Raw genomic sequence first — 27,197 nt, forward strand, 5'->3', positions numbered from 1 at the left:
AGATTCCAGTACTCAGTGAGTAGTAGCTATGCACATGATAGTGAAGGAGAAATGTTGCTACAGATTGCTAAGGCAAACAATACTCCATGGGTTATTCAAGTTATTCTATCAACTTTATAAATTGTTAATTTCACACGCTGAAAGATAAAATAACTTCCATGTAGTCACACAACAAAATTGTAGCCAGATGAGTCTTAAACTCAGACTGGCAGCTTCCAGCTAACTAAATAATTGTGTTAAGTTCCTGCTTGGCTTATTGGGAAGACATCATATACAAATAAATGACTGATGTTATGACAAGTTAGAGTACACAATCCTAGGTCCTTTGTGCGCCATCAAAGAAAAATCAAACACATTCCTGTTGAAATGGCTGTATTGACCAAAAAGTCATACATTTCATACAAAAAAATGACACTGATAAATTGATAGAGTGCTATTGCATGTCACTTTTATCTCATGCCAAGCTAAAAATAAGACTGAACTAAATTTAAAATGGCAAGATACAAAAATACAACAGATAAATCAGAAAGAACTATTGACTGTTAAAGGAGACAAAAGATTTTAGAGAAAATAATCACCTCTACTAACCAGTTCATCTTTGACTTTAATCATGACAAAAGCTAAGTGCTAACCATATTAAACAACAAAATTTTAAGACTTTGCAAACTTCCCATTTCATTTGACTATTTCCTTTATAACCCCTTCATATACCAATGGATCCTATCAAAAGTGCTGCTATCAATCATTAGACTTTTATAGTCTTGCTACTCATGGAAGAAAGATTTCTTCTATCAAGTTCTGTTAACACACGGAAGCTTCTGGGCAACACATTTCATCTTATTGATACAAAATTTTCTCACCTAAAGGTAATGTTATCTACTTAGCATGAATGTCATGAACAGCTAATATTTGCAAGATTCTTAGAAGTGCAAAATGTTACTAACCCTCAAATCTTCTATTGGATTGACAAATTTTGTATTTATTTTTCTTTTAATAGGTAACTTATTTGGGGGGCAGAAAGGTCATGACAAAGGTCATGACAATCCAGATAATACTAACTAATGAACTATCCATTGCTATTTTTAGTAGTAGTAGCCAGGGATTCAACCAAATCTCTATGCCTGTTAGCTGTTCCAAAATACCATTTAAAGGAAAATTCTCCAACAGCAGCTTTTGTACTGTTTGTACCTATGCCTCAGCTGGATTTATTAGGAAGATTTACACCTGCGTATCCAGGAACAGAATTTGCCCTTCCATGTTTTAAGTGGGAATAAGACAAAACATGGAACAGCTCTGGATGTCCCACATAGTAATGACACTCCACATTTTATTACAACTGTTAAATTTTAAACGAGTTAGGCTAAGATGACCTGATTAACAGACTTCAGGAAAATCTCCAGGGGGAAAAAACCTTGTACTTTATATTACAATGCAGTGAGTGGAAATCGTCTAGAAAAAAGAAAGAAAGCTGGGGGGGGGGGGGGGAGGGGTGGGGGCGGGGGAGGAAGGCAGCTTTGTTTCTTAATGTTTATAATAGTTTTTCAGTGAGAAACAGCAAACAACACACACACACACAAATAAAAATATTACTGTAATTACTTCTGGCTTGCTGTTCTCTATGGTCTTATGAAAAAAATTTAGCAGGCAACGTACAGCATAGAGACCCTCAGCGGATTACAATGTACTCAGTAAGCATATTTTTCTTTTTGTTTAATTTATAGTCCCTGGAAAAAAAAGGACATCTTAAAACATATTGTCTGGGTTTACAAAGCTCATAGGGATAGTTAGTTCTTAGCTGACTGTTCTGCTGGCTAAAATGTTAGACATGCTGTACCACTAGAGGTCTTTTCATTTACGGATATACTAAGGCCTCAAGGGCTCTTCATCAACGGACACATGTTTTAAACACAGAGAATCACAAAATGCAGTGTAGCCTTCAAACTGACAACTGCAAGATAAGTATATGGATATTAACTTAGAATTTGCTGTATAAGCATTGGAGGCAATAATTTCCCAAAGAGAAACTGAATTTTCATTTTTTTTGGCACCCTTATCCTTTATGTAGCCTGAACAATTTCTTAAAATGTAAACTCCTGCCAAATTCTGTGAAAAACAGGGGTTTTGGTCAGAGTGATTAAACTGAAGGGGGGGAAAAAGAAGGGGCAAGAAAAAAAAATTGATATAGCTGACTGAAGCGTGTTAACTTCATTTTCTGGCTCTTGGCACAAATTTATTTCCTATTATCCATATTTTTGTGTTCCTAACTAATGTGAATCATTCTGTAAAAGGAAATATCTAGTGCTGGAAAAGGCAAAACAAAACATTTAATCTTTTCAGAATTTTGCTGTCTGAAACCAAATTCTACCAGAATCGTAAAACAGAGGTAGCAAGTAAGCAACTGTTTATTTCTTGAATTTACTGTTCCGTTATTTCTAGTGAGTTACAAATGGATAACTGCACATCCAGCTGGAGATGAGTGCAAAAATGCAAAACATTTTCCAACCAAGTAGTTTCAACAAGTGCCCAGTGCAAACACAAAACATGGGAAACACCATGTTCTGTTAGCTCAATTTCCTATTTTGTGCAAAGCTATTGAACATAAAATCTTCTTCTTTTTTCTATTCTATCAACCATCTTCCTGTATTTGGTTGTTTCATTGGTGACTTTGTTACCTTATTCCTTTCTTCACACTAATTTTTGAGCTTGCAGATCTTACAGCCTATGTAGTGGTAAACAGCATTTTTTCCCCCTTTGGAATGCACTCTGACTTCACATAATGGTTCAAGATTGCCTTTTCATTAGAAAACTTGCCTATAACACAGGTATGATCTATGATCTTTAAATACCAGCTACCTCAGTCTGGTAATCAATCTATTTCCTTCCAAAAGCTAAAGGGCAAATTTTCTTTGTGAGACTTCGAAATGCCAGATCTCAACTTTCTCCCTCTCCTTTTTCAGTGTCAAGACAGTTCAAGAATTTTTTTTTTTAATACTTATCAAAGAAGATATAATTTTGTTCAAATGCTTAAATGGGAATCACCCATCAAATATGGCCATTTCCAGCAGTGTCTCTCAAAGGTGTATCTTAGAACAGGGTCTTAGTATAGATAAACAAATGAAGCCTGGTCTATTCTATTCTATTCTATTCTATTCTATATAACTTTCATTGGTGATTCATGTAAATTATGCAACCTAACGTGATTGCTTCTGAAATCTTTGTATTTTCTTTCTAACACAAATATTTTCCATTTGTGTTTTGAATAGGTAAGCCTACAGGGTATGGATCCAGCAGTAGACGCTTACATCACAAGGGAATAGTGGATGAATGCTGCTTCCAGAGTTGTGACCTGAGGAGGCTGGAGATGTACTGTGCTCCAATAAAGCCACCTAAGTCTGCACGCTCTGTACGTGCTCAGCGCCACACTGATATGCCAAAAGCACAAAAGGTAGGCCAGGCTGGGGACAAGACCAAAACAAACACACACAAGAAAAAACCCAAAACCAAACAACAAAAATAACCAAAACCAAAATCACAACCACCAAACAACCCGCAACACAAAAAGCCCAACACCCCAAACCTAAACAAACAAAACGCCCAAACACCTAATTAATTTAGGGAAGGAAAATTCCATCCACTTGTTCCAGTGCTCAAAGAACTTCATTGTAAAGAACTTTTTTGAACTTTATCCTAATGTCCAATCTAAAATTATATCATCCAATCATAAATAACACCTAAGATTTACCTGAAAAGTGAAATCAAACACTGCATGTTTAACAACTGATCTATCCAGAAGCTCTTCACTTGTCCTTCATTGTGAGGAAAAGGCAAAGTGAGTGAAGAGGGAGAGAGTAAATGAAGAGGGAGAACAACTGTTCAACTATTTGTTTGACACGTCAATGAACACATGACATCCCCCAGCCCCCTCCCCCACCATTATTTTGGCCTTTTTTGTTTTATTTATCAGAACTAAATTAACTATAGTCACTGCAATAATTACATACTTCATTTGAACTATTTAATGTTTAATATGTCTATTATCCAAGCAATTCAAGTATTCATTGGTACAATTTGTACAGATGTAGGCTTCAGAGTATCCATGGGTTTTTTTCCTACCATACTAGATATACTGTATGTATAGGTAGTTAAATCTCACCACTCCTCAACAGATCCTATAGTGCACAAACCCCATTTTAGACTAGACTACCATTAAGCTCATGTCCAACTTCCTCTCTTGTTCAAGTTCTGAACATCTGTTTTTCATGTTATCTGTCAATGTGCTGTAAGCCTCTAGTGATATATTTTATTGCTGTTGACCTTGTCTGTCCTCCACATATGTTGGCCCCAGTTCTGCAGTTATCTGAAAATTTTTTCTTATAAGAACTGGAACTGCATGAAATCCTAAGACTTCATAGGAAGTCATGAAACTAGCACAATATACTTAATATCTTCTTTATGAAAAGAACAATTGTAATCATTCCAGCATCCATTTCTTTTCCTTAAGTCAATCTACAGAATGTAATCTTTTCACCTCTTTCTCAAGTGTTTTCAACTCTTTGAAGTAGTAGCTGTATGGTTCTTCCTGGGAAGTATTGCCTTAGCCACAAACATCTCAAAAGGGACACATGATGAGTGAAGTCTTCTTCAGGTGGAGCTCAACTACAGACACAAAAGCCCTGCGGTTTATTGCTATCTATGCAGACATGTATTTAAGGCTTGTGGGAAAAGAAGAAAACAGGCTTGGCCAGTAATGTGTGTGCTCCTTCCCATACTTATTGCTAAGGTGATCGGTAAAACATTCTGTAACTTCAAGATATCTGCCAGTTCTCTGATGGATCTCCACAACACTTTCCTCAGAGGGCAAAGGAATGAGGTCATTTTTTAGGCAGCTGTCCTCTTCTCTGTTCAAAAGACAGTCAGGAAAACACTTACAAACAGGAAAGAGCAAAAGAGAAGCCTAGGGTTTTTTTTCAGGAGGTGGTGTTTGAGAGGGGATGCTGGAAGAAGAAAAAAATTAGAGGGATTGTGTAGCAATTGAGAGAACCTAGCTGCAGAAGAAATCATTGAGGAAATTGAAAAGGGGGAAAAAAACAACAACCAAGAGGTGAAAGAGGCACTAGAAGGACAATGAGAAGCAGAGGAAAAGAAAGGGGAGGGAAATAGACCAAAGAGGCTGAGATGCTGAGAAATATTGAAGAACTGAATGAATGATAGTGCTTAAAAATGAGATAAAATGAAGTTAGAGGAAAAAATACTACTAAAGAAAACACCACCTTTAAAGAAACTGTATGTAAAGGAAAGAGAAGGGTGAACAAAGGCAGAAAAAAAGTCATGAACATATTTTAAAGGAACTTGGCAATAAACCAGAAATTTTATGAGAAAAACAAACTGACATTTTCATTCATATCTGTGGATGGAGAAAATTAGATTAGGGAAACAAAAATGGAGAAGTGGTATGAGACAATATTATTATGATTTATAAGAGTTAAGAGGTTTTGTTTGTAGCTAATGAGCAAAACATTTCTTTCTCTATAGCACCATTATTTGTCCTGTTCTAAGACTTTTACTCACAAATATAAGAGTATTTTAGAAAGTAAACAAATATCTTCTGATATACTTAGGGGTATGATACACTCAGCATACATCACAGATTCACCAAAACAAACAAACAAACAAAAGCAACACACAAACAAAACAAAACCCTAAAAATTCCAACCAACCTGTAGGATCTGTTGTTCACTCACTTGCTGATCACCCATCAGTTATGGTCACCCAAAGCTTCCTTTATTTATTTGCTTTCTAATTGAATACTCTGAAAGCTTTCAGTAGACTTCTTACTGTTGAAAAATAAGACATGCTTAGAAATTCATCTTGCCAGAACTGATAAAAAATAGATGGTAATCAACTACATAATACAAATCCATTATAAAATTCTACTTTTATTGCAGTTACAGAAATGAGCAAACATTATCAGAGGTGTCCTGGGTTTGCTGTAACAGAATCATAGGGCAGCCATGGTCTACAGATCATTAGAGTTTCAAGTCAGACAAGGAAGGTGACCTGAGCTAGCTCAAAGGTGTATCGCATACCATAAACATCATACTCAGATTAAAGGGGGAATGAAGGGCTGAGGATGAAGGGCTTCCTGCTTGGGGTCCTCCTGGCCCTATTCCTCTTTATTCTCCTGTGGACTGCTATCTCATTTATTAGGTCCATTGTACCTCTGCAGGGCTGATTGTAGGTTTGTATACTTTATATTGGCATTGGTTTCACTCCTTTATTAAACATGCTTTCATTTTAACCTGTGGGTCTTCTTTCTCACATCCTCCTTCTTACCTGGAGAAGGGTCCTCAGGTGACAAAGCAATTGGTGTAGTTTAGACCCAAATACAGGATAAATGTAGACAAGACAACACACCTCAATATTAACATTTTTAAACCCTGAATTTTTAACAGAGAGACAACTGTGAAACCACAGCATGTTACAGATTGGGATTTACTTTTTTTCAGCCTAAAACTGAGAGAATAATTCTTGACATTGCTTTTAGATTAAAAACTCATTTAATGAGCAAATACATCAGCTAGTAAGGTAGGAATAAGGAATAGGGAGAAACTTCCAGTATTTCTTTTGGAAAGCAATGTAATGATTACATCTGTTTTTACACTAAGTTCATGTTTAGAGTTTTTAACTGAGAAACAGGAGCAGGAGGGAGAACTACAGTTCTGTCTTCAGTGTACATGTTTTCATGTAGCTTTTCTCTCATTCATTCTTTCTCTTCTGAAAGTGACTAAAAAACCCCAAACCTTAATCTGTTTACCCTTATGTAAATCAAGTTTTAACAGCAGTTTGGAAAACAACTGCTCTCTACACAAGCAAAGGAAATAACTGAGCTATTTCCACAACACTTAAGTATCTGAGGGAAGACTGTGACCTGTTTGAATGAAGTAGTGTCACAGAAGTGGTGGCACAAAGTTATCAGTTTAAGTATACAGGCTACCTTGAAAACTTTTGCATGAATATAAACACTGACAAGTTTGATTTTAAATTCCAGTAAATGAAGAGGGAAAGAAAAAACAACACACAATATTATGCTATTCCCTTGCACTCTGAGCAAAAGGAAATGTATGTGTCTGCTTGTTCTTTATGTATGCAAAGAACCTTTTCTTGTAGTTTTTTTATCTCTCTTGTCAATTTCAATTTGACCTGAACTTTTGATTTTCTGCCTGCATCTCTACAAGACTTGGCAATGCCCTGGTAGTTCTCAATTCATCTGCTTTTCCATCTCTAGTATCCGTCTCTTTTGGATTTTGGGCAGACTCAGAAGCTCAAATTTAAAACGTGGGGGGCTCTTACTCTGCCTACTTTCCTTACCTTTAAAGAGGACAAACTGGTTTTGTGCTTCCAGGAGAGCATTCTTAGAAAAACTCCCAGCACTTACTATCTCTTTGTTTGCTTCCCACAGAACTCCTCCCAGCTGAGCTCTGAGAAAGCTGGTTTGCTCTTCTAAAAAATCTAAACCCATTGTCTTAGTACTAGTATCCCGCATGCTCAGCAGGATCCCAAAGTCCACAATACTGTCATCTCTGCAGTCAAGGTTATCACTAAGCAAGAAATTATATAGCAAATTTTCTTGATTTATGAGTAACAAGTCCAGCAGTGCCTTTTTGGATTTTATATAGTCTTCAGAATTGAAATAAATATGAAGCAGGACTGAGAGAGGGAAAAGGTGTTAATATTTTTAGCTTAAGAAAATGTCATTAGAAACAGATAAAATATTTCATTATTTCACTAATCTTTCTAAGATTGACAGATTCTTTTGTAATTGGCTCACAATTAACTCACAGGTACATTTTCAGGCCAAAATATGCACAATGGCTATAATATTAATTAACATTGTAGTCATACCAATTCCCAAGACATTGAGGGAACCTTTAGGTGTAACAGATAGAAGAACTTGGCCTCATCAGACAATTGTTTCTCATTGTTTACTTTACAGTCATATTATTGTTACTGATCACACTGTCCACAGAACCTCAAATAATTCATAGCTTGCATAGCATGCCCAATTCCCTAAACATTGGACATCCATTTATTGCCAATACAGCAAAATAACCTTTAGTGTTAATATGGGGTTTGAATGTCCATCCTAAAAGGATAAGAATGTTGTTACATGCTTCCCAATACCCTTCCATCTTAATTAAATGATCTTTGCTATCACTGAGGTATTTGACATCCTTAGGGCAAAGCCTTGTCTCCAAAGATCCATGCTTAAGAAGATAGAAGTCTGTCCTTCACTGTTCATGATCTGAAACACAAATCTGACATTTTGCACCTGTCACTTTGAAATGCTTATTGTGTTTCTTCATGTCTGGATAGCAACTCAAAGAATCTGATTATTAAATTGGCCTTGCAGATAATTTTATTTCTAGCTACCATTTTTCAAAGATTTGACAAATGAGGCAGTCTTTTTTTACACCAGTGCAAATGCAGGCTCAAGAACCTGATTCAAGCACTCACACTTCTTATTTTTCCAATGGTCTCAGCATTCCCTACTTGAAAAAAATGTGTTATGTGAGTCAAAGCATTTTCTGGCATGCAATTACTGCTGCCACCACTATTACCACTTCTTTGTAGTTATTCATCCAAATGTTGATTCCAGAGAAGAAACTGTTTTAAGAGTAACATGTCATCTTCCCTCAATTTCAAAGCTAGCCTGTGTGTCATGACAACAATTTTTCCATCTATGTGTCAGCATTAAAAACTATCACTGAAATCCTACTGCATCTTGTTATTTGCTTTATTTGGGTGCTAAAATAATTCTAAAGTCAGACAAACAACAGCAATGAAGATAATTTATGTTTTCATTTGGGAAACAGTTAATTTTCAATCTATTTTGAAAACCACTGCACTGAAAAATGGCTGTTGTTCCATAATAAGGCTGTCATTGCCCATTTTATAGACTGCAAGCATGCAGTCTTTAGAAGTGTATTACTTTTTGCAAATAAAATGCAGCATCTTACTTTTCCTGTATGCTAAAAAATTCTCTTTAAAGAGGAGACCTAAGGCCAGTGTTGAAAAGGATACTTTTGCTTTGTTGGCATAAGGCAAAAAGCAGGACAGATGCATCCAGGAATTCCTGGGGTTTTAGTTCGTTGTTACCAAAACAAGTATTTGTAGCATGAGGCAGAATTCTTAACAGCAGCAAACTCCTGTGAAGTATTGCAATGATGAGTTTAGTGAAAATGTAAAGGTTTATCCAGAATGAGTACTTCAGGTGAAAATTAAGGCACAACTAAAGCTGGAATTAAGGCACAACTAAAGCTGGAAAAGAAACAGGCAGGAAACCAGCAAAAATTAATTTATGGAAGAGCAGATTTCTGTTGGCAATTCTGTTTCTGTATTCATCCCATGGTAAGGAAGCTATTCTATGGTGGCATTGGCAAAATTTGATGAAGTCAAGTCAGTATCCTACTGAACTGATCTTGGAAATGGTGACTGGATGATTAATCTCTTCTTCCTCATATAGTATTGCATTTTTGACTAAGAATGTCTAGAATGGCAGATTCCTGCCAAAGACATTTCTTCATTATGCATACTTTGTTATTAGGAAATTTGGCTTCTCATAGTTAGTAGCAGTGTTTCTCCTTGTTAATTAATTTAACAAATAGAATAGAATAGAATAGAATAGAATAGAATAGAATAGAATAGAATAGAATAGAATAGACCAGACCAGACCAGGCTGGAAGAGACTTTTGAGATCATGGAGTCCAACCTATCATCCAACACTATCTAATCAACTAAACCATGGCACCAAGCACCTCATCAAGTCTCTTCCTAAACACCTCCGGTGATGGTGAATCCACCACCTCCGTGGACAGCCAATTCCAATGGCAAATCACTCGTTCTATGAAGAACTTCTTCTTAACATCCAACCTAGACCTCCCCTGGCACAGCTTGAGACTGTGTCCTCTTGTTCTAGTGCTGGTTGCCTGGGAGAAGAGACCAACCCCTTCCTTGCTACAACCTCCCTTCAGGTAGTTGTAGACAGCAATAAGGTCTGCCCTGAGCCTCCTCTTCTCCAGGCTAAGCAACCCCAGCTCCCTCAGCCTCTCCCCATAGGGCTTGTGCTTCAAACCCCTCACCAGCTTTGTTGCCCTTCTCTGGACATGTTCCAGCAATTCCACATGTTTCCTAAACTGAGGGGCCCAGAACTGGACCTAGTACTCAAGGTGTAGCCTAACCAGTGCTGAGTACAGGGGCAGAATGACCTCCCTGCTCCTGCTGGCCACACTGTTCCTGATACAGGCCAGGATGCCGTTGGCCTTCTTGACCACCTGGGCACACTGCTGGCTCATGTTCAGCCTATTATCAACTAGCACTGCTTGCATTTTTTTTTCATCCAACTAATATCTATCAGAAGCCAACCACAAAGCAGTGAAAACTAATAAGCCTTATGTGAGTTCAAGTTCTGTCTTCCTTTGCCAGTTTATTATTTATCTTGTGTTTAAAAGATACTGGAGGCAAACTGAAAAATTACATACATACATACATAAAACAGAGTTTTATAAAGGAAATAAATTGTTTAAGCCCCACAGAACAACTACAATGCACCAAATCAGCTTCCATTTTCTTTCTGCGCACCAGAAAAGCAGTCAAATTTCATTACTTTTTACATTTTAGAGGTTGCATTCCCTTGTTTTCAGAAGAGTTTAAATAGCAGTGGTATAACTGCAATGCACATGCCTCGCCTTTCTCAGGGTGATTTTTTTTGTTGCTTTTTGTCTTTTCTTATGACAATGGATATGATCCCAGTTAAGTAAGAATTTTATTTCTGATGAGGATTATAAATATGGAAAGTCACTTAATTCTGCCTCCAATCTGGTACAGAATGTGCAAAAATTTGTGCCCAGCTAATATTTACCAGAATGACAAATAAGGAAATCAAACTGTAAGATACATGTCACACTCATCTCCACTGCTGGAAACTAGCATGTGCATGAAATGACAGTGAACTGAGGGCATTATTCACTCCAAAGTGCTCTTGATTTACCTGGCACATCACCCTGTCTCTTTTTGAAACTACAAATTATTTGGCTGCAGTTCCTGCTCACAATTTTTATCCTCATAAAGGCCTTATCCAATAAAAACCTTACATATCTAATATGCCATTTATGCAAAATGTAGGTAACAGAGTCCCACTCAGCAATTTTTAAGTCTCTGGCCACTGGGTACTAAATCCTGCAGTTACAACTCTCAAGTTCCCTGACTTTATACATCCTGCTTTTGCAAATGTCCTTGTTCTGAAGGAAGCAAAATCTGTGGTACCTACTGTATGTTTGTGCCTATCTGAGTTCCAGTATGCAGATGTTTCTTCTGCCAAGATTAATAATGACAGCAGTTAAAGTGTCTAGGACAACAGGGAATTTAGAGTACAGAGGTTTTGAACAGCTAAGTTCTTTGTGAACTGGCAGAAAGAATCTAACAGTTCCAGCATTTAGGATAACTTTTCCCACTAATACAAGTCTTGTGGTCATACAGCATATTAAAACCTATCTGGAATAATATTTTTTTTCTACACCTTCAGGAAGTGCATTTGAAGAACACAAGTAGAGGGAACACAGGAAACAGAAACTACAGAATGTAAGAACATGCCATCCACAAGAATGAAGAATGAATGTGCCATCTGCAGGATACTTTACTGTAAATAAATTATTTGTTAAACATTGGAAGACTTAAAGAAAAGAAAAAAAAACCAACAACCTATGGTTTAATAAGCTTGATGAAATCTCAACCAATGGGCATTCTCCCACTGAACAATGCAACTAAACATTCCAATATTAAGTCTTTAGAGAACAGAACATTTTAACAAGCCCAGAGATAAAAAATTCTGTGGTTGATATATTCTGTTTGTTAACCTGTTTTAAATGTCCTGCACAAATCTCTTAACGTCCTGTGCCCCTCAAAAGCCTACAAATTTATGGGCCTTTGATGGATCCAATTGCACTAAATTAATCTATGAACACTGGCTGCTGGAGTCATTCATCAGCCTTGTCTAAGTGGTGGGGTTTTTTTATTTGCACTTCTATATAAGCAACAGGCTGTTTGTTTTACAGTGTCTGATAACATTGTTTGTCTGCCCCTTCATATTTGCACAGTTTGACATTCCCAGTAACAGCAGCAGTAAGGTAACATATACAGTTATAAACATCCATTAATTCCATCTGTGGCATTTTGACAGAATATGGGTTGTAGATGCATTTGCATTAAGAGAGTTTTATTTTTCCTTCTCTTACAAAGATGCAGTTTATTGCAGTTTGTGAGACAAAAGATTTTTAAGAGCAGTTCAAGCATACATAGACTCTCAAACCATCAATGATTCTTCCAGGTAATCATTTTGGAACAGTATAGGTAACTTCTTTCTTCCTCCATATAATGCAGTATGTAAAATTTAGCATAATACACATATATCAAACAGTATGTAAAAATCTCTGTTTTATAGTACAACGGTGCTATTTTATAGTTTGTTACATGAAAGGGTCTGGCCAAAATGGTAATAGGTAAAAGCAAATATGGAAAGATCAAGCCAAAGATTAAAAAGACAATATAGTTATAAAAATATTCAGTTTATGTGAACTAAACCAGCTCCAGATTACAATCAGGAAATACGTTCCCCATTTTTAAAAGAAAATTCAGATACTTGTTTCCTTTTAGATGTTTGAATGGTGGTAGTTTCAGTTACATGGTACACATAGGACCCTCCTAAGGCTTAGAGAAGACAATTTGAATAGCCTCCAAATGACTTTGAAGGGTAGCCCATCAAGCATTCTATTCAAACACAACAGAAGGTTACTCCAGTTCTTTACCATTTTAATTCCTTAGACTGATGCATCTATCTGTAAGTCAGAAAAGTTTATCTAATCACCAAATTACAATGTAGAAACAGTGCTCAAGAAGAGATGAGCCATAATGTCCTTCAAACTGCTCCTTACAATAGCCTTCCATGCACTCTTGTGGGAGACATATTTCTGGATAATGTCTGTTATGTAACCTCGATAGGTACTGCACTGATTCTACCTTGAATAACACTGTGTCCTATGCTCCATTTTCATAAATCAATTTAGTGCAAGATTGGCCATGCGGTAAAAGAGGATAGGTAGCCAACTCTGTCCCAAGGTGAGCAATAAACTTCTCTGTGAGAGGAGAGGAGGAGGAGAATGCTCTGTTCCACCCTGTCCAGAACTGAAACGTAATTCCCCTTGTCCTCTTCCCCTTATCAATCCACAGGCAGGAAGTCAGACATGGGATGAAGCATCCCTTTCTTAGTCCCAAAGAGGGCAGCAACAATAGTATGTGAAGGAAGCCATTAGGGTGATGTTATATTAGCTCTATAAAAGCACCTCTTTTAAAATTCAAATCTGCCTTACTTTCTACTACGTCTATGGGAGTAGATGACTGGACTAGTGATTAAAACACAAAGAATCTCTGCAGACTGCATTATTGTACATGTTCTCAATAGTTTCTTGCGAGGGAGATAGGAAAAGTAGGTTCATAACAATGTAATAAGTCATTATTGTTCCTTTTTAATTCCTATATAAGATGTGACTTTCATAATTTTTCCAAGGAAAGTGCAATACTTTCCTATGCAATTCTTTAAATCCTTTGCTTTCTAGGAGATGGGTGCTTATATACATAAGTGGCTGCCATCACAATGTAAAAGCAACAGTAAATGAATTAACAGAATATGTCAGAGCTATCAGTGACTGAGAAGTTATGTTGAACAAGGAAGAAAGCACAGAGAAACAGACAGGGAAATTGTCCGAAATTATTTACCACTAATTCAATAAACAGAGAGAGTAATTCTGCTACCTATCACAGCTCCTACAGGCCTGTCTTTGGCGGAGAACATGAAGAGGAAAGTTTTTTTAATTCACTGGTTGTTAAGAATTCTGAAATGCATTCTAACAATAAGCCATTATTCTGATGTCATAGACATAACACATATTTACATTTTGTGTTGCATGGCTATTTCTGTCCTTTTCCTCCCGTGAAGTTCTGTGAAGGAGAGGAGCAAAGAAAGGTGTGAGTGCGAAAAGCAATTTGCAGATCTCTGTGATGGCAGGTTTCATTTTACTGATGCACTGTTAACATAACTGAATAGTCACATATCATTGCACTATTTAATTCCTGTGATCTAATTCAAATTTTGGTCTTATCTTGTGGGGTGTGCACTCACAGTTATGCCACAATACCTCTCCTATTTAGAAATCATAATTAGAAAATGTGACTCATAGCAATATTTAACATCAGAATTTGACAACAGATTAAACAAATTGAGCATAGTTCTTGAAAGAGACTACAGTATTCATTGCAGTAAATACTGAATTGCTACAAGCTTCAAAGGAAACACTTTGCTTTACCGAGAATAAATGGTATCACAAAATGGAGAGTTGCTCCACCACTGCAGAAGTGAGAAATGCATACTTGTATAAGAAATCTTCAGTCATATGGGCAGGGAAGATATGATGCTCTGGCCAATGTGAAAGATGAAGGTCTGTCTTAGCTTAATAATCACAATAAATCTGCTAATTAAAGAAGTTGAAGCATCAGCCAAATATCTCCCTCCCAAAAGTACAAAGTACTACAACTTGAAAAACTCCTAATTAAAAAAAAACAAAAAAAAAGTAAAATTAAGGGTTCTGCTGGATTTTCCTAAGCCATACAGACATTTAGGAATGGGGCCTCTGCTGGATGCCATTATTTCTTATAAATCACTTTGTTGGTAAAGAAAATCCCATTTCCTATCCTTCCATACCTTATAAATCACATGACAGAAGTTGCAGATGTTTACATTCTAGAGTAGACATAAAACTCCCATTATTCCACAGAACGTCACTGAAGTGCAGAAGTAAAAAGTGAATTAAGCCTCATTATTTTTGGTTAGTTCAAAAAGAACTGCAGATCAAGACCTACTGACACTAACATATCACTTTCATCAAGGCAGCAAAATTTGAGCCTCATCTCCATGGCAACCAGAATTAATCATTAATATTTTAAATAGAAAAGGAATAAATTCTATGTTTTGCTCAAAATATACATACAAACCTACACTTAAATTTGTGAGCATCTTATGTACCATTCAGTCAAGAGAGAAGAGAAAAATCAAACAAAGGGGTACTGTATTTAGCCCTTGTAGATACATTTAAGTAGGCACCTTTTACACAAGGCAGAGTACAGTGTCAGTTCCTTCTTTTAAGATTGAAGGATAAATTAGTGGTAGGCTTTCCTTACAGCAGTGAATTCCATACACAACTAGTAGCTATGGTGAGTTGCCCTATGAGAAAAAGTGTATGCATATTTGCTTTACCTGTTACTGATTTGGCCAACAATGCCAAAGTGGTGCTATTGTTTTGTTTAAGAAAGTACTTGACTAAAATATAAAAGAAAGCGTAGATATTTTTTTAATGTATGAAAACGACAATTATATAGGTATGGTTATTAAAATAGAAACTAGCCATAACTTTTCAACTTTTTGTCACTCAGCAACAGGGGAAAAAAAAAATAAATCTTAAATCAGTGGAGATGGGGCAGGAGTTAAGAGTCAAAATGCCACAAAAATTCATAGACTTGAAATGCGATTCTGAATCTTTACTCCAAGTCAGAAATACAGATGAAGAAAAGCATTTAAAGTCAGGGAACAATGGATTTGACTGTTCAGATTAACGTGAGCCCTGGATCATACCAAAGATTTTTAAGCCACACTCTGTCCTGAACTCAGGGTAGTTTGGCTTAAAGTCAGTAGCATGGTATGATCGAGATTTTTCCTTGAGCACATATTATTTTCACCTGATTACCTTCTCACAAAGAAATGCATCTGATTTTATTAAGGAATGAACATGGTATATATTCCTAACATGAAAATGAAGCTGTTCTTAATTCTGAGCAGTTTTAAATTGTGAGAAAAAGTTGAAATCTATGGCTTACAGTCTGTGAATTTATTTTTTTCTTACTTTTCTTTTTTTAAGTTTACGTGGTCACTATGAACAACCTAATGAGCAAAATTTCACAGCTCATTGTTTTGTTTTGAAATTGTGGTAAATTAAGCCCAAATAGAGATTCATGGAACCTATAGGCTAGATAGAATGCTTGTGTTCTGATGAAGGTATAATCAATATATTTAAAATGTTTTATTTTCAGCCTGAAAAGGAATAGTAATAATTTATTTGGGGACTCAATTTATACTAGTCCCTTTTCTAAGGATACAGTCCAGTGCAAACAAGTCTTCCAAAACCCAAACTTCTATTAAAAATGAACATTCATTCCTCCCTCCCCCTTCCTCCAGCAAACCTAGTTAAAACAATATTATAACTTAATGTTACGGTTTGTCTGTTTGTTTGAGGGGGTGTGTTTTGTTTTAATTCACTTTGTTTTAATTTGGGGGTGGAAGGGTGAGGAGGAGATAAGGCTTTCAAGTCATTAAGATGTTTTCCCATTGGGTACAATCCACACACAAAATAAATCATTTGCCTTGATGAGATTACTAATTATCCAATTCATGTATGCAAGTTGCATGAAGTAATGCAACTAAAGTCTCACAGCATTGGAATATTCTGCTGGATTATAACTGTCCAAACACACAGTATCTGATATAGAGAAATCTTCAGACTTCTACATGAAGGGTATTATGGGAATATCTGAAACTTGATTACATATTGTACAGCATAGAGATACCAGTCTAGCAGAGACCAAAACAAGAAAGACCTCCCTGATGCTTACATTAGGAAATCTTATAATAGTTGCATAAAGGTTGTGTGTATGTGTATACATACATATATACACACATGTGTATGTGTATGTGTGTGTGTATATATATATATAATGTTATAATGTGTGTATGTGCATGTGTGTGTACACATGTAGAGTATGCTTTTCTTTCTTTTTCTCAAGTAAAATTTGAGCATCTTGCTTTTTACACATTATTTCTCATGGATTATATTCAGTAATCCATTTGGAATCTAAATTTAGAGGAACATTGTGTAATATGGGTGTCACAAATTAGATCCAGTCTTTGGTTTTCACACATTAAAAAAATGACCAGATTTTAACATCATATGACACTTCGCTATCACTAGACAAATCTATTTATATAAGTACAGCTATAAAACACTAACTCTAAGGGCTTTATTATGAAAACATTGGGTTTAAAATTTTCTTTTATTTCATTCTTCTCCAGGTATCTTCTTTTAAGTGAGATTTTGTAAGCGTAAGCATCCCTTCAAAGTAAGAATAATGGGTAGCATAAACAGAGAAGAATGAAAATTTCTCTCACTGAATAATGTCATCTCAATTAGTCATTCGCCAATTAGATGGTCTTTTGTAAGAATAATTCATGCCTCTCTATAGTACTCTTAATTGTTTCAGAAGTGGAAAAGAAAAAGCACTGTAAATTCCTATATCCCAAATTATTTATAATAATTTTTTATTTCTCTGTAATCTTCAGTAAGTTTTTGTTTTGCTGGCTTGGCTCACAAAATTCATAAAAAGCATCAACATGATACTTCTGCTGCTAAACATTCTTTCCTACAAGTATTTAACATACTTACACCCACCTATGATACTTACATATTCACACATGATTGAATTTCTGAAGAAACAGCACAAATAGTCAGGAGACTTTTTTTCCCCCCCCACACATTTTAAAGATATTAACCATTTTTTTTAACTAAAGCAAACACATTCCAACTTACTGTACTCTACATTCATTAATGTAATATCATTCCTCTAAAGCAACAACAAAATACCTGCAGAACAAAAAGGAGTCTATTGTGATAAATAAGATCATGCTTCATGTACTTGTTCTAAAGAAAAAGGTTTAACCAGATAACTATATTTACAACTGATTCAATGAAATTCCTATTTTGCAGTGAAATAATTAACTTTGTAAATTTGAAATTCAAATGAATGTTTCACTCTTCCTTGTTTATTGGCATTAACCTGCTTATGGCATGAGAAAGCCTACTGTAGCAATGATCAAACACAAAGGATCCAAGACCAAGGAAAGAGGTGCAATGTCCTCATTTTGTACACAGGAATATTGCTTTTTTTTTTTTTTTTTTAAGGTTAGAACTTCAAATCACCTTAATACTGCATAAAAATTATAATACTCTTCATTATTTCTACTTAGAGACAAATTTGAATATAATAAAGCACATGCAAGTTACACTGCATGATACAGTACATAAATCGTACCTTGGAATTTCTTACCTTTTCTGAGGAAATAGTTCGACTTAATTCTATAAAAATCCTGTGCAAGTTAAAAACAAAAAGGGAAAAGTTAAAAATGTATAATGATAGTAGTTGCCTGATTAAACTAAGTCTCATCATCAAACATGAGTCCACTGAAAATGCTCCACTGAAAGCTTACTAGTTCTTCAGAATGGTAACGTTTTGAACAGCTTCACCTGTAGCCTGTACACATTGCTTTATCAGAATTGGTGGTTCTGTTTTATGGTTTCTTAATCCTTGGAGTCTTTAGGTTGAATATTAAAAATGTTCATCAAGCCTCAAGATTCTGGGAAGCAAAGTTAAAGTAGAAGCAGCAGCATCACCCACTGCTGATAATCAAATGATAACTGAGTTTTCTCTCCTCCCAAACTATCTGCAAAGCCACCCAGAAGTGCTAAATGAAGAGATCAATAGCACTTGGTTTTCAGGAGGACAGTCTTTCCAATATCAACTATCCTTCTTTTCTTCACTATTGGAATTCAGTTGGTATCCTGACTAGAACCTATGTTTCCACAATGCAAGTATGAATGTGGATACCTGAATTTCTGACTTCACTGCTGAATAATGCTACTAGTAACATTTCAAGTCTTTATAACCAAACAGTGACAAGTGTTAAATGTTCAATCACTAAAAACCATTTAAACTCTCTATTAAAGTTCTAACTGGATTTATTCTTTCTCTTTTTTTTTTTTTGTTTGGTTTGGTTTTATTTTTTATTTTCTTGTGCTTACTCATAATACAATGTCACTACTTGATGACAAATAATATTTCATACTGTGTATGTAACATCATTGTGTTGCAGAATCCCCCAAATACCTCAACAACGTCTTTGTTGCGCTATTTTCCCCATTTGGCACTTATAAGCTTTTTTTAGTAACAGCCAATAAAACAAAAAACAGAGCTCTTAATATGTACAAATATAAAAAGAAAATCAAGAATTTTTGCTAGTTTGCAGTTCATGTAATGCTGTCTTGACCATTCTCTTCCTCTCTCTCTCCAAGCTGTCTAGAACAGTAAACTTTGCTCCATAAATAATAGTGTATTCATGCTTTTAAAGGCTTTTATATGCATTTATAGTAGGTAAAGGTTGGAAAAGGTAGTTGACTGATTTTCACTTTTATCTACTTTGATTTCAGTAAAGGGCTTTGTCACTCTGTATACGTAAAGGCTAATGCACCCTTTGGTTTGTAGAATGTACTGAAATGTTTGCAGCCCTCTTGGTATCAGGTCCAAAATGTGAAGCATTACTGTTAAGAGGGTATCTTTCTAATGTATTTGTATGTATAGTTTACACCTCTGTGAGGTCTAATAAAGGATTATGGTTAATAAAAAAATGTGTTGAAAATTCCTCTTCCACATAGAATTTGCAGTAAATTGCATTCTTCCTTTCCGTTCCCTGGCACATACATTTAAACTCTCAGAATACACCAAAATCAGCACATACCTTAACAGGATGAGCAGGCTTCTCTTCTAAGATAGGACTAACATGTAGAGTTAACTACTAGCTTAAGAGCCTTGATAAAATGAAGAGGCAGCAAAAGGGATTATGGAACTTACAAATAAAATAAGCTGTAATGTATAACCAACAATATTCACAAACTATATTCACCTCCAGATGAAGATACCTGAACTCACTCACAAGCTCCTTGTTTAATGAGAACTAAGTGGTAGCTAATGTATCCTGACTTCCACAGATATTCAAGGGACATTTAAAGAACCACAAACTACTATAAGTTATATCTCTATCACTAAAGTTGTTGTCAAGAACAGAATTTATGATAAACATCACGTCTTGCAAGAAACCAAGGATGTTGTTGTGAAGTTAAGCCTCAGAAATCTGTTGGGTGTTATTTGGAAGAAAAGAAAGGCATGTAGTCAAGGTAGAACAGGGTGATCTTGGAGTTCCAAAATACTTGTAAATTAGGTCCCTCTCCCAAAGTTCTTACAAACTCTAAATTGCCATGGCATGAGAGGGAAGTTATTCTTATGTGCATACTGCCGATTAAAAAGCAGAAAAGATAAACCAGGAAAAATGGCCAGCCAATAGCACAGGGGCACGAGATGTGAAATCCTGCTCCAATATCTTCTAGCATCCATGCTGTTCAACCTTTTCCTAAGTGAGCTGGAGAAGAGACGAGCAGTAAGAACACAGAGTTTATGGGTGATATTAAGGCAATCAGATCCACTGAGTGTGGCCTGGTAAATCTACTTCAGCTGCTCCCAATTGCCATCTTGTTCTTTCACGTGTTTGGAAAACAGCCTTTAGGAAGATTCGGGTTTTTTCTGTAACTTTCCAGGTACTGAGGCCAACTTTTATCTCCACAGACCCCCAACCCTCTCAAATGGGCACAATGTTTGCCCTTTTTCAGTTGCTGAACTTCCACAAATTGCCATAACCTTTCTAATCGATGGAAGACAGCCTCACAGCAACACTGCAGAGCTTCCTCATCACTCTCATATATATACCATGCAGTCCCAAAAACTTGTTTACCTCCGTTTAGCTTAAGAGCGCCATAATTCCATCTTCTATTCTTGTGGGCAGCGCTTCACTCTGCCAATTCTTAAACTGTAAACCAATGGAGGTTAGGAAAGTTTCACTACACATTGCCTTTTTCTAGCAGTTTTCCCTAGATACTGATTTTGGCTACAGTGCAAAACAGTCTCCTGAACTGGTTTCTCCATCTTACCTTTACTCCAACTTTTGGTTTTTTATCCCGTTGGCATAGTACATAGACACAAAGCAAAAAAATCTCTAAGTACACAGTCCCTTAAATAAAATCCTTCACACAAAATTCTCTATATTTAAATATTCACAGACAAGAATTTTTAAACCCATGCAGTGTTACCATAATACTTCAACAATTTATGGAGATTTCAGTTTAAATATAAATCACCCAAGAATAATAAACATTTCCATTCTTGCTTTCTGATAATGAGCTGCAGACAACAGAGATCACAACTTATGGATTTGGCAAAGTGGCCAAGGAATATTTTAGAAATCCATTCGTTTGTAGTCTTAGTTACAAGTGTAAAAAGTTTTTAATCAGATGTATTGCATACATCAGCAGAAGTTTTCAATCTTTCATGAGCAACACATGCTTCATAAATATGATTGTATGCCTATGCTGCAGCAATCGAAATAAGAACATTCCCCAGGGACTGCAATGTCTAAGAAATTACTACTATTTCAGGGAAAAAATAAATAAATCAAAACTTCAGTGATCACCTCCTCTTTTTCTTTGCATGCTTCCTCAGATGTAGATAATTTATAGAACCTTTTGATCAAAGAGTTATCTTATTTATTGCCCTAACTTGGAACTGGCTTTAGATCACATCTACAAAGAAAAAATCAGTCTAGAAATCTATTGTTACCTGAAGGCCAGCAGGACTTCTAAAAGCTTAGTAAAAATTAGGAATATCAACAGCAGCTATAAATGTCGTGAAAACTCCTTATTTTATTAGTGCAAAATTTACATTGTGTGTGAAGAACTAAATGTTGGGGTTTTTTAAACTTGGGCAACTTCCTTCAGCTGTGTGTGGCTTTGTCCTGCATTTTTATTGTGTTTCTCACTTGGCTAAAAATATCTTTATTCACGCATTTTTTCCTTAATTTTAGCTTATGGACTTACACTTTTACTTGTCATCTTTTGCACATATCTTTTAGATTAAGCTGATTTGTGGTGATTCTAAGCCAACCTTTCATCTCTGCCAAAAGGGGTTACCTCTGAGAAGTATGCTTTACCAACTGAGAGGGTGACAGAGCTATCAACATTCATGAGTTTGCACATGTTGCACTATGCATCAGTGGTATGCAGATTTTTCAGCAGGCTTTCTGAAGAGAAGTCACTTGTCCTCTATTTTGACAACCAAAACATTGAGAAGAAATTGAGCAGAACAGGAAGAAAAGCGTTAGCCAAACTGAGATAAAACAAAGATTAAAGCAGGATTTCCAGACTATCACTGGGTTGGTTTTGTTTATTTGGGGAGTGCTTGGACTTAACCTTTAATACAACAATGATTTCAATTAAAATGCACTGGGTTTGGAATTGACTCCCAACCCTCCAAGACTTGTCTTCTCAGCACGTGCTGTCTCCATTCAGTAATATTTTCACGCTATTTGCTTTTTCCTTCTGCTCCATATATTACCTATTCTTGCTACATAATAATGCAGCAACAAAAAAAAAAACCTGACTTACCAGCTATCAATATGAGCATGCTGTAAAGAAGTGAGTGATAAAGGTATGAATGCCATCAGATCTCCCATCGATTCTATGCATGCTATAAATAGATAACAAATTGTTACTTCAGAAAATGTCATTTATTAAATATCTTGTTTTAAAACTAACCTTTCTGGCCTATCTTGGCCATTCAGCAATACTGTAAGCACCTTCTTTCTCTCTTTTTTTTCAGCTGTTGATTTGTGCATGCACATGTTTCTTCGTACAAAAAATATCAGTGGTAAACATTCTTTCCCCATCCCTCATGTTCTAGTAATTATACATCCAGAGAATCTTCAGGAAGCATTTTCCATGCTATCTGGCTTCTGCATGAGAGTAAGTCTATATCGTGATGAAGAAACTTTGTCTTCCCCTTTGCAGCGCTCACTATTCCTTCAAGATTCCCAGCAGCAGAAAAACACAATAATTTATTTGCTTAGAGCTGAAAATTTCTGAAGTATATTACAAAATCTCCCTTGTTGTAGCTCTCACATCTTCAAACATGGAAAATGAATGGTGGTGGTCTCATTTTAATATGGTTTGGATGGAATAACTTCCCCAATATTACTCAGCACACTAGTGTCAGACGCAGGTAAATTGTCCCTGGTAACTGATGACACCATAGTGCTTCTCCTATATCTTGCGATTTCTTGCTTACCTCTTACATTAGTTTCTTAATTCCTCTCAAGCATCAGAAAGCATGAGAATCATTGTAAGCACATGGACAGATGCAGCACATGCTTATGTGATTTCCCAACTGCACAAAAAGCTGACTTAATGCACAATATAAAATTTTGAAATATTCATAAATCTATCAAGGAAAACAATGGAACAAAGGCAGATTTTATTTGGAATGTCTCTCCCATTCTAAAAAATCTTGCCAATATTTGGAAAAAAACAATATTCAATAATTTATAAAAATACAGTGGATTCTTTCCTATCCAGCTACCCCTACTACTTGCCCAATTTCAGAGTATACACACAATTACAGATACCACTCAGAGAATAAATCTGCAAGAGTTAAGTCTCAAAAGCTTTAGAACACTGAAAGGCCAAATGCAAAGATCTAAAAGCTGAAGCATAACAGTAATTATATAATACTCTATGATGAAAGCCCCTCTAAAACTCTCAGTTTAGAAATGTGTCAGGTGGTGTCTTATTGATGAAGCCTGAACACATTATCAAGGTGGTATGCCATATAATTTGAACATAACATAAAAAATTGACAGTAACTAGTACAGATAATTACGTTATGAGATCATGAATGAATAATTCTTTCTACTTATGGAACATGTCACGGTGTTTTTCAGAGGAAAATGAAGCAGAATTGTCTTTATTTTTTCATCAGACAAAAGTGAAAGGCCAACTTCCAGCTAACTTGAACAAAAATATCTACAGCTAGTCCTTAACAGAACCAAGAGCAGCACTCAAGAATCTCAACTCTGGTTTTTTAACTGCTCTTAAAAACAAGTAACTTGCTACAAACATTCTGTTATTCTAGATTAGGAAAGAAAATTTTAGTGTAGGATGGATCTGATGACAAAGCTTCTGAAATGAATGGGGAAGTATTGTCTTGGCTTTTGAAATGTTTATAACGTGCTTTTCCAGTTACAAAGGGATTAACTATGTGGCATGGGACAATGCTACTTCATACATTTAAATTTGTTGGGTGTTTCAGTTTGCCAACCACTGTTTCAAATTCTGTCTTTGTTGGTGAAGAATTTAGCTGATGTGCTAAAATACACACATGAAGTAACCCAGACTTTTCAGAGTATCTTCTGAGAAAGATTAAGCTAATACATGAATGTGAATATAGCATTAGATAAATATATAAGGTATATACATAGGAAATTTATTTACCACACTTATAATGCATCATCTTAATATTTATGTATGGAAGTCTCAGATACCAGAATGTACCAGACTGTAAATTCAGAGGGTGAGAAGGTAAACTGACATCCTGGCCTCAACTTTGAAGACTTACTCAAAACACCATTCTTGCAGACTGCTAAAATGTCAACAAGTAGATACAGGTTTCTACAAACACTGTAAACATTGATAGGCAGCAGTTTTGATTGCAATCTAAACTATGTATTTACTCCTAACAGGTTTGTTTTTATTATTCTTCTGCCAAAATGTAGCCTCATGAGTCTCCTGGAAAAACATACACAGAAATTCAATTACCGAAAGAGATGGTAAAGGGTTTTTCTGTCTCTCTAATAATCTTTTTAGAAATTAATGCCTAGATGGGAACAAACCAAAAATTTACATCAAATAAACACCCAAGTGATATTGAATTAGGAGACATTAGCAACCACTACATATATCCAAAACATGCTCTGTCAGTAGGGCTACATAACGGACATTGCTCTGTCAAAAAGGCAAAAGCTTCCAAGCAGACAAAACCAGAAAATAAGCTAATTCAAGAAGATAAGAAGCCAATACTTTTTGAACTACTGCTCACTGAGACTCCTAACTACCATGTGTCTGGTAAGATTTAAGAGTTTTGTAGTATAATAATGAGAGAAACAAGAGCATCAGACAATCAAGCTGTAACAAGTATGCACTAATTTGCCAGCTGATTCAAGTTTCCAACTTTATTGAAAAAGGAAATAGTTAAAACAATTCCTTCAGTCTCTGAAGAACAAAAGTGTCTTCATGGAAAGAGTAACATGCAATTTAACAATGTCTTATCAAAACCAAAAGGAGACAATGAAAAACTGAATATTCATCATGACTCCTAATGGCATTCACAGCAGCTTTTTATGATTAATCAAATGAGATTTGGGCAGGTTTTGAATACAGAAAAGGCAAAATACTAAATTCACTAATTCACAATTATTTGTAATGCAATTTACTGAGAAGGGGACTAAAGTTTTGCTTACTTCAAAGGCTTGGTAATGATATCTCTGTTTACATACTGGGTTAAGAGGAAAGATGTAAAGGCATGCAACTCTCTTATGACTGGCTGAAGAAAAATAATTTCACCTTATGATCAAATCATAACCAAGAAATTATAGTGCATTCTTTCCTACTTTCAAAACAGTCAGACAACTGCATCAAACATATTTGGGAAATATACTATGGGACATTTCAAGAATTTAAACTTGTCACTGAAAAAAAAACCATTTCATTATAGATGTTTACATGCATGCTTTCTGTATTGTCATAGCAGCATTTTCAGGTGAAAACATTTGATTCAAAATTGTCATTTTAATGTTCTAGGGCATACAGAGGAACATGAAGAGGAATGCCAGCTGACCCAGGGACACATCTAACTGTCAGTTCGCAGCTCTGGGGTTAGAGAATTCATTTTGGACATCCATATTAACAAACGCACACCTATGCCCCTGTAGAATTTTAAACATCATGAGACACTGAAGAAGTAATTTCTGATTTCTACATTGCAATTTCTGCTAACTTTAACTTCTGGCTTTACCTTAGCATCTGCTTGACTCACTGGAGAGAACATAAGAGAGGAATATCCAAGAAGTATCCATCTTTCTCAGCTGTGAATTTGCACACATCACACCTACATGTAGCCACTGAAAAAAAATTCATTTCCAGACATTCCCTTCAAACAGTGGTAAAAATGTCCTTGGCAAACTGTCATCATTTTTTTTCCTAGTGTGCACAGGATGATCTTAGTAGATAATTAATATTTTAAATATTAGTACTTCACCCTTCTATTAGCACAAAATCTAGGAATGAGATATTGTGACAAGCCTTCTTACACAGCAACAGTGAACACCTTAAAGCCTGAAAGGTTTGGGATTATTTAATCTTGGGAAACATATGTCAGAGTAAATAAAACACAATAGAATATTGTTGCATTCCACTAACTGCATTGTCTGACAGGTAAGTGATATTAATGACTCCATGCAGTGCAATCCAAATGTTCAGCATTTAGCAGAGTGTTAGAGATATGCACAGTTGAGTTCAAAATTTATATTCTGCACATTTCAGCTCTGCATCGGAGATGCCAAAATCCGGTTTTCATGTACATGTTGAAATTCACTATGCACACAGCATTCTGCTAAAATTACCTAATTTGCTGAAAATTATAAACAACTTAACTTCAAATTTTAAAAAGTGTCTTTTGACTGGACATACATGCAAACAGAATGAGTTTTATTTTACATCTGGAAAAGAAGAAATTCTTTCCACTTTTAGATTCATTCAGTATTATTTTAGGTTCTCTCTGGTGCAAATTCTCAGCAGACACTCAAGGCTATGCTCAGCATGCAAAATGTTCTGCTCCTTTTTTTTTTTTTTTTAAATTAATAATTTTGGTGGCTTTCTTGCTTTCAATGGCACAGAAGTCAAGGCAAGCTCTCCACCTTCATAGCAATGTAAATCCTGAAAGTTAAAGCACATTTATTACACCGCTGATGTGAGGATCATAGAATCTTAGAATGCACTAAGTTGGAAGGGACTTTCAGAAGTCACCTAGTCCAACTCCCCCTGCAGTAAGCAGAGATGTCCCCAACTACATCAAGTTTCTCAGACCTCTGTCAAGCCTGACCTCAAATGTATCCAGGGACAGGGCTGCCAACACCTCCCTGAGCAACAGGTTCCTATGTTCCACTACTCTCATTGTAAAGAACTTATTCTTAACGTTCAATCTAAATCTACCTTCCCCTAGTTTAAAATCATTTCTCCTCGTCCTAGTGCTACATGTCTTTGTAAAAAGTCCCTGTC

The 27,197-nt window shown here is 35.8% G+C and overlaps 1 protein-coding gene across 2 annotated transcripts in view; it reads left to right on the forward strand.

Annotated features, from left to right (window-relative positions):
* The window catches only part of IGF1 (insulin like growth factor 1), a 49,936-nt gene extending 35,274 nt beyond the window's left edge, over positions 1-14,662 (forward strand). For both annotated transcript variants that reach the window (XM_009896384.2, XM_054167882.1), the window contains exons 3-4: positions 3,264-3,445; positions 11,582-14,662. In XM_009896384.2, coding sequence (XP_009894686.1) covers positions 3,264-3,445; positions 11,582-11,641 — 242 coding nt within the window. In that variant the 3' untranslated portion in view covers positions 11,642-14,662. The remainder of the gene's footprint in view (positions 1-3,263; positions 3,446-11,581) is intronic.
* Positions 14,663-27,197: the final 12,535 nt, after the last annotated feature.

The sequence above is a fragment of the Dryobates pubescens genome, chromosome 15 (assembly GCF_014839835.1).
Source record: "Dryobates pubescens isolate bDryPub1 chromosome 15, bDryPub1.pri, whole genome shotgun sequence".
Taxonomy (NCBI): Eukaryota; Metazoa; Chordata; class Aves; order Piciformes; family Picidae; genus Dryobates; species Dryobates pubescens.